The sequence below is a fragment of the Sabethes cyaneus genome, chromosome 2 (genome assembly GCF_943734655.1).
Source record: "Sabethes cyaneus chromosome 2, idSabCyanKW18_F2, whole genome shotgun sequence".
NCBI lineage: Eukaryota > Metazoa > Arthropoda > Insecta > Diptera > Culicidae > Sabethes > Sabethes cyaneus.
In genome coordinates, this window is record NC_071354.1 from 148,057,228 (window position 1) to 148,070,147 (window position 12,920).

The following is a 12,920-nucleotide window of genomic DNA, read 5'->3' on the forward strand; positions in this document are numbered from 1 at the left end:
TTTTTTTCGTTTTAGCTTATGAAGCATCTCCTGCTATATAGTAAAAACTTTGGCCAAAACGAGTTTTAATACTGCACATGGATACCAAAATGAAAAAGTGGCGAATGCGCTGGAGTCGTAGTTTGTATGTCCGGGAACAGCCTTTCCAGACTGGGATCGCATACGCAATAGTAGGGTAAAGGATCTGCTTAATCTGTTTAAGAACTAGCCTAGTGACTTTGGCTAACTTCCAAACAGAAGGGAAGTAGCTAAGCTCCAATTAACGATTAAAGACTTCAGCTATGAAAGCAAATAAGCGACGGCTCCGATGTTCGATGTTAAATGTGTTGTCAAAACCGGGGCCCTTCATGTCCTTAGAAGATTTCACAAAACTCATTAGCTTGTCTGCCGTGACTCTCGATTCCTCCAGACTGGAACCAAGCTGTTTGATTGGTCAACCAAAGCAACCCCCACAGTAACTGTTATGATATTTTGTCTCCAGTTATGCGAGGACACAAACAACGTTCCCGGCGAATTGGCTTTTTCAACAGATGTTATTGATATTCTGTTCCGGACGAGACAAAAGGAGGAATGAGATTTGACGGAGTTTTTGTTAGAATTCCCTATTTCTGAGGTCATGGATCCTCGCCTGCATCACCCTGCTAAGATTATTGAGCGAAACTTTTTTATCCCGGTTACCAGTTCGCTGGTACCGTCGCTGGTATATATTGCCAGGTCGTATGTCGTATCAGTTATTTAGTGTTGCTATCGATTTGGAGAGAGGTACTCACCTGACGTATCGGAACCGTTCGGTCACGAACGTCACGAACGCAAGCGTCAATCAAGGGTTGTCAGCACCTGGTCGATCTCCACCAGGGGGTGATCGATGCTGGTACGATCGACGGTTCATTGGAACTCCGCCCAATCAGCTCGATGGTAATTACGTCGATGGGTTACTTCCACCGATTCAGCAGAAGAACCAACCGTTAATATCACTGGATACTGGTCCGATGAAATCTCTTGGAACACGACAGGGAACTCATAGAAAGCCATGTTCTAAAATCTAAATGAAGATTTCCAGGATGGAATGAACCCCCGAACTAGAATTCCTTGTGGGGCAGTCCTGACTCCGGAGCAAGAACAGTATAGTATCCAGCCTCAAAGTCCTCAGCGAGGACCGATCCGTTTCGGTTACGCCTGCGGTTGCTCCTGCGGTTGCCCCACATATCATGCCGAGCGTTTAGGTGCTTTGCTGTACTTGGCACGCCGCCGAGTTAACTTTGTTGAATCGTTTCGAAAAACAGCAGTTGCTCGTCCATGATGGTCGTCTGCTTGGGACAGTACACCGCGATGATGGTAATCGGACCAAGAGAAGTGTCAATCTCGATCCCGATGGCATCATTGACGCCTAAGGTGAAAACTCGACAGCAAGCGAAATGCAAATCCTGATTTTACCGCGACAGCCACTGCCCTTCTACCGGTGCTAGATATATCGAAACGGACGACGCGGAAATTTGGTATAAATATTTTATGTACGGGCTTAAGGTGCGTCTTTGTGGTGACAGCTTAATCTTCTTTTCTCTCTTCGAGGAAATGAGCGAATTCGACAGCCTTCTTCTTCGTAGAGGAGCCGTTCCAGTTGACAATGCGTAGAGAATTATTGGCCATACTAGATGACAAACATTCCCAAGTTGAGTACCTGATCTTCACGAGTTTTGTACGCACGCAGACGCGCGTGTAGCTATTGAAAAAGAAAAACAATAATTCCTCCGAAGAGAACAGATTACTGTTTCCAGGTTGCGAGTACTCGCCGGGGCACGTAGAAGGGCCAGTAGGGGGCACAGCTGACGAAGATGCAGCGGCTGCTACAAGACATTGTTGGAGTGGTTGGGATGAACTTGGGTTGGAGGTTCGTTGGATGTTAAGCGGGAGCGGTTCCAGCTTCGGGATACCACGTCGTGGCGGTAGAGCGGGAAACTGCGTCTCATTGAAGATCAAGCTTATGACGTCCGGGTTGATTGCCCGTAGAGGCTTTCCTCCGGATAGCGATGCATAACTCTCGTTTGGCGCACTCTTTGCTAAACGCACGGTGATTTGCAACACAGTTGATGCACTTCAATGCCGTTTTTCTTCTTCCAGGCAGTCCGCCGTGAAGTGATTACCAGCGCATGCGGAACAGTTTGGTTTCATGTAACAGTTTCGTCCTCAATGGCCAAACCCTTGACATTTAATATTGGGTGACATTACGTCGTTTAGGGTATCTTTTCCATCGGATAATGATCTGATAGACGGCGCGGCTGTCAGTTGGGTGACATTCGTGGATCCTTTTTCCAAATTAACCAAGTACATTGTATCACTATACACTAAAGTCGCTTTTTACGGGTTTTTTACGCGATTTTCGAAATTTACGCGGTTTTTTACGCGATTTTCGGAATCTACGCGGTTTTTTACGCGAATTTCGGAATTTACGCGGTTTTTTATGCGAATTTTGGAATTTACGAGGTTTTTTTACGCGAATTTCGGAATTTACGCGGTTTTTTACGCGATTTTCGGAATTTACGTGGTTTTTTTTATGCGGTTTTGATTTACGCGGGACGTATCCTTCGCGTAAAAAGCGACTTGAGTGTAATTTGTAGTGGATTTTGGTCGCGATATTGCAAATACAGCCTACGGGCACAAGCCATGCGCTGTTTCCAATTCTTGTTTTACTTCTGCCGGATCTATCGACGGCAATCCGCAGAAAACCACCTTAAGAGGTTTTGACTTATGGATGGACACCGATGGATTTTTCTCCAGTAAGACAGCTGCAGAATCGTCTTGTTCTACCGGTTGTTTGCGGCGTTGCCCATTGCCTTGAGATTTGACGGGAGGCTCGGATCCGAGGCGCAAGACACTGTTGAAAATATATCACTCTTCCCTATGGAAATATTTACCTTAATATATTTATCGTTTCCACCCTAATATAACCTAAAGCCCTATACATTTATAGGGCTTTATTGGGCTTTATATATTAATATATATGATAATATTATGAAATGTCTTACCCCTCGACTCGGATCAGCTTTTTTCCATCTTCTATGCGTGCTCCAATAGACACTTAAGAGCTGGTGAAATTTGCGACTGGTTACTTAACACGATGAACTACCTTAAACGCGATTGCGAACTGAAAATTAAGCACGTTTTATCGCTACGAGCAACAGACAAAGAATGAGATGATGAACTCCATAGTTCCCTTATCGTTGGTCGACAGTTGAAGGCTATGTCTTCCAATGTCAGGACGGAAGAATTTCTCCCTTCCAATTTGCGCATTTGCATCTCCGATGATGATTTTCACAGCATGTTTTGTGCACTCTCAATAGTCTCAATAGGAATTTGCCCTTAATTCTCAGCACACATAATCTACGGGCTTTTGCTTTTCCAACACTTCGAAATCGATTCCATATTCTACTTTTCTACCGCCACTGTAGTAGATGTGGTACCTGAAAGAAGTGCCTGCAATAGGGTTTACTGCGCGGAATTTGGCTATCCTTTCTCCGGAATTTAGTCATCGAACCTTCTGAATAACAGCGATCTCCACTCCGAGTCGATGAGGCTCTAAAAAACTATCAAGGTACAGCCCTAAGGGTTGTACGAAAGGGTGACATAGGACTATATCAGATCATTAGATCTAAGACTAATGTAAACTGTATTTCTGATATTTACATGTTTATAAGAATCTGGCATTGTTCAAGCGAATGTTTAGAAGAGAGCAAAATATTCAGATTCAATTCTTCATTGAATGTAATGGTGGCTTTGAAAATACGAGGACGCCGGTTCATAAGTACAACGCCTGCAGCCATTGAGACATAGAGATTTCTTTTAAAAATCACTTGTGTGTATCATAAAGTTGAAATAGTACTTACTTTAACACGCTTGTGGCCTTTAAAAGGGCTATTGATTACAAATAACAATAAAATCAAAACCCGTTCATCGCAAATATGATGTGCCATTCGAATGTCCTTCTCTTTTGACATGAATGGCAACAGGCACGTAAGTTAGCGTCGCCGATTCACTGTCTTTTGCTCCGAGAAGGTTTTACTAGTTTAGTTACTAGTTACTAGTTACCGCTTGTTGCATAGCATAAAATATGGCACATTCGCAAACATTTCTGTTTTATTTGATGAGAGTCTTTATCCTTATCCTCCTATCAAAGGGGTGAGGGGTCTCAAATCATAATAAATTCATGCCTCCAAAAACCCCCACATGCCAAATTTGGTTTCATTTGCCTGATTAGTTCTCCAGTTATGAGGTAATTTGTATTTTATTTGTATGGCATCCCCCCTTCTTAAAGAAGGCAAAGGTCCTAATTCACCATAGAAAAAAATCCTGCCTACAAAAACCCCCACATGCCAAATTTGGTTCCATTTGCTTAATTAGTTCTCGAGTTATGAGGAAATTTGTGTTTCATTTGTATAGAAGCCCCCTGTTAAAAGACAGATGGGTTTTAATACACCATAGAAAAAAACCCTTCCTTCTAAAACTCCCATAAGCCAAATTTTGAACCAAATTTGTTTGATTAGTTCAAGAGTTATGAAGAAATTTGTAATTTATCTGTATGGGAGCCCCCCCTCTTAGAAGGGGAAGGGGTCTCAGAATACCATAGAAAAAATTCTTACCTCCAGAAATCCCCACATGCCAAATATGCCTCCTTTTGCTTGATTAGTTCGCGAGTTATGAGAAAATTTGTATATTATGTGCATTACTACAAAAGTTCAGTTCAATGGACAAAGTAGTCTAAGTCCCCCCTAACAAAAAAAAATTATTTGCATGGGAGACCCCCCCCCCCCTACCAAAGTGGGGGTGGGGAGGGATCTCAATTCATCATAGAGAAAAAATCTTGCCTTCCCACAAACACAAACCCACAAACCCCCACATGCCAAATTGGGTTCCAGTTGATTGATTAGTTATAGAGTTATGAGGAATTTTGTGTCTCTTTTATATAAGAGCCCCCTCTTACGCCCACCTTAAAATTGCTCTCTTATCATCCCCATAAAATTGCTGGTCATTTTATCTTTCCAACGACATATAAATTGTTCAGTTTCGTTCACTAGTTTAGCAGTTATTAGCATTTGAAATCTTTCATTCAAACGTTACACTTCTATTTTCGTTTTCACAAAGTGCTACCCAGTCCCAGTATAGTAAACAAAGACGTAGTCCTACGTCAAAAGCAAACAAGCCAGCTCGTGCCGGTTAAAGAAGAGTTTTAACATTCCAAGTACCAATCGTTAATCGTTTCGCCGTGTTCGATTGATCCGTTTCGTATTTTCAGTTTCGTTGGTTGTGGTAAATGAGGGTTTCGATATACTACCTTACCGGGGTCGCGATAGGTACATTCCTCTGCCATTTGCCATCTTAGCTGTAGTTTGCGGGATGCAGTGTTTCATATTCAGCAGCTCGCTCTGGGGCAGTCGCTGTTTGAGTCGCCCCTCACCTGGGCAATAGCCGCTCGGGGACGGTCATCGATCATCAGCATTGACTTAGATTTTCGAGGACGCGCTAGGTAGGGGCTTGAGAGAGCCAGAGCTATATCTCGCTCGGTGGTAATCTGCAATTGATGTAGGAAGCGGCACAATATGTGTCGATAACCCAACCAAACGCGTCGCTATTCTTGAGAAGTGGATTTTGCGGTCTCCTTTTGTCCAGCGCCTCTATGGTTCAAAGGTACAAGTACCAGCGAACCACATGCCCTGACGGGTGTTGTGAGGTCGAATCCGGTTATAATCTCAGATTATAGCTTGGTTCGACCCATGCGCCTTCCAGTATTGGACAAAAGGTAGAAGTCAAAATGACTACTTGTCAAGCATAGCTACCAATACCCCCCCCCCCCCTTCCTTTCCGCTCTTCCCCTCCTTCACCAAAAATTTTCATTTCTTTCCCCTACCGTCCCTTCATCAATTGTAGAACCATCGCTTCAAAAAAATATTAATATATATGTATGACCGCATTTCAAGGTCAAGACTAAAAACTTGAGATTAGTCTATATATTTGATGCTCTTTTCTTTTTGCTACATCTCTTAGCAAACTACGACAGTTCCATATAATCGAAAATGTCTGCCACCTTTCTCCAGTTATCGCACAGAATGCCTGCCTGTAAAATCCTGTAACTCACTTGGGCTTAAACGTCTTTCTAAGACTTGACCCTTCTTTATAGAAAGACTTCCTGGCCGACTGTTAGAGTACGGAGCTAGTGCAAAAATCCTACTGACTCTATCTAGCAGCACCGCCTAGCCGAGATTCGAACATACGACGACTGGCTTGTTAGACCAGCACCGTACCCCGAAGCTAACGGGGCGATCAATACGTATCCAATTGAACTTTATTTGAACGTTCTTTGCAGAGAATATTGTTGGGGAAGAAGAAGTGGCAATGTGGAGTACACTCCACGCGCTAAATGGGAATTGCTTTAGATCCTCTAAGACTAACAAAAAAGCAATCGATCGACACACTTCAGTTTGCCGCAGTAAATTCCAGAGAGCTTCACAATCACAATTTCTTGTAAAAGTTATTTCAAAATGAAAAACATAGTTTGAAAAGGATGCTAGGGATTGTTTAAGAAGATGATGATGCGAACGTCGTGTTGTGAACTATAATATTGTTGCAGATCATCAAATCGGAAGACGGAATTCGGCTTTGATAAAAAACAAAACTTTTCTTAATTAGTGGTAAATAAAATGTTTTAATAGCATTCATGGATAGGCTTATATGTTTGTATTTAAATGTACAAATAGTAAAAGTAAAAATAATGTACATACTTTTACTAATAAAAAAGCAAAAAAGAAACAAAACTTAAATGAATAAGTTCCCGCATTAATCTTTCGAACTTTCAATCGTTATATTCCATAATATATAGCTTTGTTTATAAATTATCACTTAAATATGTGGAAAAATACTAAAAGAAATGAACGTTCGCTAAAATAAACAAAAAATAGTTTCTTACTCTATGAAGAATGCTAGAGAAATGTCTTAAAATTGCAATCGTAATCATCTTATTGTAAAGCTTTTCTTTCGAGTAACTGTAGTTTAAACTCAGCTAGATGTCTACGATAATCTTATTAAGGAAATTGGTTCAAAATAATGGCTTTTCGCGGGACTAAAAATGTAATGCTAGAAAAGGTTCGTTTTGCTACTTTGCTCGCTTTTCGTTCTACGTACGTCTATATAATCTACTACATTCGATCGTAAGCTTGCTTCATAATTAATATATTGGTTTGAACAGTTTCGTCGCGTAGCAAGTAGCTTATAATTTAGCACATAAATAAAGATTCAAGTGATGCTTAAATATAATCCGTAAGTCAATCAAATAACTGATCTTTTTTTATAGTCAATAGATATCTGTAGTATCATTACTTAGGTACACTCAATACACACAATTGTATTAGATTTTGTGGGTGCAATCAAGCATTGTATTTAATTTCTATCGTATAGGGATTAGAGCTAGAATATTCCACTTATAGACAGTTCAGCAAACATGTTGAAGTGTTGCTGGTTTGTACAAAAATACTATTGGTAGATTAGAGTATAGATAGACACCAAGACCGTTTACTTCATTCAAAGGTGGACGGTGATCGTGTCGGAGGCGTTCGTGGTGCTGGAATTGTTGCTATTGTTGCTGCTACTGCTGTTCTGGGCTATGGTGGAGACTGCGACGTTACTGCACTGTTGCTCTATTGGTTGTGGTTTTTCATCTGTGGCTTTGTTATGTTCCTGATTGGTGGAGGCAACGCTATGCGACTTCCGCAGCAAAGCGTGCCGGTTTTGCTGGGGCCAAAGGGGATTCTCCAGCGCCTCGTCCGGACTTAGCGAAATATCGGCTATGATGCCACTTTCTGAAATCAAAGAAATGGACGGGGTTACTTTCTTCCGTTTTTTCTGGCAAGCTCTTCAGTCATTTTTCGCTTACCCATTGAACATTGGCTCACTAGCGTTGTCGATCGTTGATGCTTCTTAAAGTTCGTTTTCAGAGGTGCTGGAGCGTTTGGATCGGTTATGTTTAGGGTAAGGCGTTTGCATGTGGTGATGCTTGCGGTGGTGCTGTTTCCGCTGGAGCTGCTGGTGCTGCAGCCGGATGACACAGCGGAACTGCTTCCAATACCACTTCCGATGGTTGTCGTTCCATCGCAGCCACTCGCCGTTGATCCGGTACCGGTGCTAACCACCGAACTGCCCGACGATGACGAGCTGCTGACGGAAATGATCGATTGTGGTCGTTTTGCACTTTTTGCCTCTGGCAACGTTCCGATGAACGAATTGCGTAATTTGGGAGCTGTTCAGAATAAAATAATGGAATCAAATTAGATGGAAAATTCGAATGCATTAAATCATATGAATGCATTACTTTTCCCAAACATTGAAATACTGATAGAACGATCATTGATCTGATCTTGGCTTGGACGTATATCCAGACAGGGCTTACTACCGATACCCATGGATGACATTTCCGCCAGGCGAATCTCTCTATTACGTTTCGCTTGCTTCCAGAGAAGTTTGGATATTTCGTCGGTCCATGCGTTTTTGATGTCTTCACTCATGGTTTGCAGCGTCCAAGTATCACCAGGCTTCCGTTTTCGAAACCAAATTTCAAATTTGTATGGCGAGTCACCGACATGGGCCGTCAGTCCGATATCGGACGTCTTTATACTGTTTTTGTAGATGTATATGTCGAGGTTCTGAAAAATGTTTGAAAACAATTAGAAACTATCCGCATATTTCGTATTGCGAGTTTACTACCTTTCGATCGGGAAATCGACGTGCCTTGCTGAACAGAACCAGTTCCTCAAAGAGAAATACCTGTCGAAGAGATTTCTTACCGGCTTTACCTTCCCACACGAGAAATTCGTTTTGCCGTAGAAGACGCCCTTGCTCCTTCACGTTAACGTCACAATCCCGTAGAGAGTCCATGGCTAAAAGATCGTTACCGTGTCTTAGTTGGAAACGAACCATCTCTTCTGCCTTTTGCAGTTGCTCTAGATCTTCCAGAATCTCTTGGTTAGCGGTATTCTAAATTCAAGCAAGAAAAAAACTTATGATGCAATCAATCCAACATCGCCTTATAAATCAACAATACCTGAGCAGGAGCACAGGCCTTCATAAGCTGTTGCAGCAGTAGGGCGTACTTTCCCATTCTTTGTACTGGTTTCAGCAGATAAGAAGCCAGATCCATTTTATCGTTCAACTCCATTTGCTTTGTTTTGAAAAATTGAGTTCCATTTTCGCTCATTAAGGAATCGCTCTTTGGTTTGTTCTTGTTGTACAACGCGTACAGGTAAAATTTGGACTCGTGCCGCAGGAATGCACTACCAACCTTCATCGGATGATGTTCACAACTGATGGAAACAATAAATCTGTATTAGTCTGTAACACCGAACTTTGTAGAATACCTACTTTTCCAGTTCATTTAGGAAGTGTTGCTGATGAAACTCGCATATCCGTTCGATATTTCCGAAAATAACGTTCCGCTGACCGCGCAACACCTGTGGTATGTCTTCGCGGAGAAGTTCTTGCATATAATTTTCGATTACGTACTGCAGTGATCGCACGTAGTCGCGTTCTGTTCCAATCATCTCACGCATGATCAATAGAAGCGTTCTGAAAAATTAAAAAGAAATCATACTTGCCACACAGTCTTGTACCCAGCTAGAACATACTTCTGCGTCTTCTGGTCAAAAACATTGTTCTCCTCGTAATCCAACTGCAAGTTCGACGCATGACAATATAAATGGGCATTCGCCTGTAGCGGTATCTGTAGATCCAGGGACGGCTTTGACATACCTTCAAAGCAGTCCTCGTCTAAATCATCTCCATTGGTGCTGAAACAAAAGAAAAATCAACATCACCAATTGCTTAGTGGCAACCAAAGAATTGCCCTTCTTACCATCCATTCTTCGGATCGTTGAGGCTTTGACACGAACAAGTTCGTTCAAGTTTCTCGTTTCCCTCGCAGCGATCGCAGCCACCTAAGCCTGAATCGGCCATCTTGGATTGCTCTTCCTCGTCCTCCTCGTGGTGACGTCGATGTATGTGACCGTGATCCGCTTTGCAGCGAGTTTCATTCGGTTCGATAAGCGCCGAAATACAACCGGAAACCGGGATCACTTGCTGTCCAAATTTACCCTTTTCTGGTGTGCTAGTAGCCGTGATCGTATCGTCCGATAAACTTATGTCTAAACTGATGTTATCACTGGTACTGGTAGTGTTGGTATCTCTATTGCTACTACTGGCTAAAACTAGCTTGCTGCATTGCTCCAACAAATGGGGGACATCGATTTTCTCTGCCAGCTTCACCATTTCGGAATGCGCTGCATCATCCAACGATTGCGATTCGATTAATTCGTGCAAGCGAGTGGCTTCCTCAAGACGTTCACGCGTTCGCTCGAGGCGTTCCTGGTGTTGATCGATGTCGTCTTTCAACAACTTCAGAGTGTCCTTCAGGATCTCCAACTCTCCGGATCCCTCGTGTAGGTCCTTTCCCTTCGCCAGGTGCTTCTTTGAAATGAAGTAGAATTTTTCAAACTCCTGGCTGAGTTCTCGCACACGATCCGCATTTTCCAGCGTGGAGGCGTTGTTGAAGTTCTGCAGGGCTTTGCTGCCATCATTCCGAATCCAAGAGATTACCTGTGGCGACCGGATAGAGTGTGAATTTCGAGAAGAATACGGTTGAGTTTTCGAACGTCCGAACTCTCTTATATTTAGTTCGAAACAAGAGGTTTCCCGAATATTTACATCTCCATACCCATGTTAGTTGTTCAATATGAATAATGATGTTATTTCGCCGAAAATGTGCTCGCTGTTCTTGCAGAAGAATTGGTAGAATTTCACGTTGATTAGTGAAAGTGTAGCCAAAAAGAATGAATAGAGTTAAGATTTTCTTCAGAATCTGTTCATCTATTAATTTATCTCTGCTATAGATAGAACAAGACGGCACAAATAAGACAGATTTATCTTATTTTGTAATTTTGAGTTTAAGAAAAAATTCTAAAATATACAATTAAGCAAAGTTTGGCGAACTTATTTAAAAGTAAAACAAAATATATCTTGATTTAGTTTCTCATTTTACCTACATACAGTTCAAAATTATCCCTTTCAATGTTCGTCATAAATTAGTATACACGACAAACTGAAAATAATTAACACGATTCTCTTCGATTTTATTGAACCTTGCATATACAACAATCTACCAGTGAACTGAAAACAAGCTTTGTAGTGGTGGATAAAATGCAGGATCGCGTGATAGATTGGAAGGCGATTAACGCTGTACTGCCCGCACGAAAGTAGACCCGACAATGAGAAGAAAGCATTCTACGCGCAGCTAGAGCCAACGTACGACAGCTGTTTACCATCAAGATAGTTACCGAAGTATGAACGCCCAAGTCGGTAGTGAAGAAATGTATAGACCAATGATAGGATCCCATATCCTGCACACCGACATAAACGATGACGGCAACGATGTACAAACTTCGCAGTTCCCCGAGGCCTAGTGCATTGAAGCACCTTTTTCCGACCCATAGATATCCACAAAACCACCTGGAGATCACCTGACTAGCGTACAAACCAGATTAACCACGTTATCATAGACGGCTGGCTCTTTTCTAACATTACGAGCATACGTTCCCGTACAGATATTGACTCAGCAGACAGTAGCAGTATGCTAAAGCCGTACTTCTTGGCTGAACATTAGGCAGCTAGATAACCCGTAAGCTATCGAGAACTATGCGCGAACACTGAATGTGGCACTGCCTTCTTCCGAGGAGTTAGGTGTTTCAACCTTCGAGGACGTTTGGACGCTCGGACATTAAAAGAGGCGAAGTTACAGGAGGCGGAACGAAAGTTATCTTAGAATTGCCCATGGAAGATAGTGATTTTCCAGAACCTGATCTTCAAGAAGTCAAACGGAAACAAAGCCGCCAGTAAGGACCGTCTGCCAGCAGAGCTTCACAACATTGACCGAGAAACGCTGGTAATGGGTCTACACTGGGTTATTTTAAAGATTTGTGAGGAGGAGAAGCTGCCGGAGGACTAGATGGAAGAAGTGGTTTGTAACATCTACAAAAAGGGTAATCGGCACGACTGCTGCAATTATCCACAATTGGTAAACGTTGCCTACACGCTACGCTTTTAGATCCTGCTACGCCGGTTGTCACCGATAGCACAAGATTCCGTAGGACTTCAGGGGGCTACCATCCGATAGATGGTTGCAGAAATGTCGTGAGTACAACGTGCCCACGCATTAGATTTCTATTGACTTCAAAGCAGCATACGGTACAGTCGATCGAGAACAGCTATGGCAGATAATGCACATACACGGTTTTCCGAACAAATTGATGCGACTGACAAGAGCTACATTGGATCGAGGGATTGTTTCGTGTCTATCTCGGGGTTACCCTCGACACTTGAGTCTCTTCAAGATGCGGTGAGGGTTGAGACTAAGAAGAGACTCAAAGGAGAAAAACATGCGTCTTACACGGGTGGTAACCGTTGATGGTAATGGACTAGAAGTGGTAGATGAACTCGTGTATTTATGATCGCTAGTGACCGCGGACAAGAACAGCCGGCTGTTAAGAGTACAGGACAGTTACGGGGTTAGTACAACAATCCTACTGACTTTATCTAGTAGCACTGTTTAGCCGAGATTCGAACATATGCCGACTGATTTGTTAAACCTGCATCGTACCTCGAAGCTAACTGGGCGGTATTCAAGCGAGAAATCAGTGAAAAAGCAACTGGCGAACATGGACATACATGTCAAAAGGCGGTAGTTCCGTCCATTGATCTCAGAGCTGCAGGCAATGACGCAGCGGCAGCGGCTGAATAAGATGGTCATTACGATTTTCCCGGCGAATCTCGACGTGGCGGTGTTGCTGGACGACGAAACCTATCTCACCCTGTATGGTAACGACAGGCAGGGC

General features: G+C 42.7%; 1 protein-coding gene across 1 annotated transcript in view; it reads right to left on the bottom strand.

Annotated features, from left to right (window-relative positions):
* Nucleotides 1-7,566: 7,566 nt before the first annotated feature.
* Nucleotides 7,567-12,920, bottom strand: part of LOC128737078 (uncharacterized) — a 64,859-nt gene continuing 59,505 nt past the window's right edge. Inside the window, exons 5-12 of the mRNA XM_053831636.1 lie at nt 9,890-10,629; nt 9,663-9,824; nt 9,400-9,603; nt 9,083-9,341; nt 8,746-9,015; nt 8,354-8,684; nt 7,919-8,281; nt 7,567-7,844 (exon numbers count right to left, since the gene is read on the bottom strand). Of these exons, the coding sequence (XP_053687611.1) occupies nt 7,567-7,844; nt 7,919-8,281; nt 8,354-8,684; nt 8,746-9,015; nt 9,083-9,341; nt 9,400-9,603; nt 9,663-9,824; nt 9,890-10,629 (2,607 nt within the window). The remainder of the gene's footprint in view (nt 7,845-7,918; nt 8,282-8,353; nt 8,685-8,745; nt 9,016-9,082; nt 9,342-9,399; nt 9,604-9,662; nt 9,825-9,889; nt 10,630-12,920) is intronic.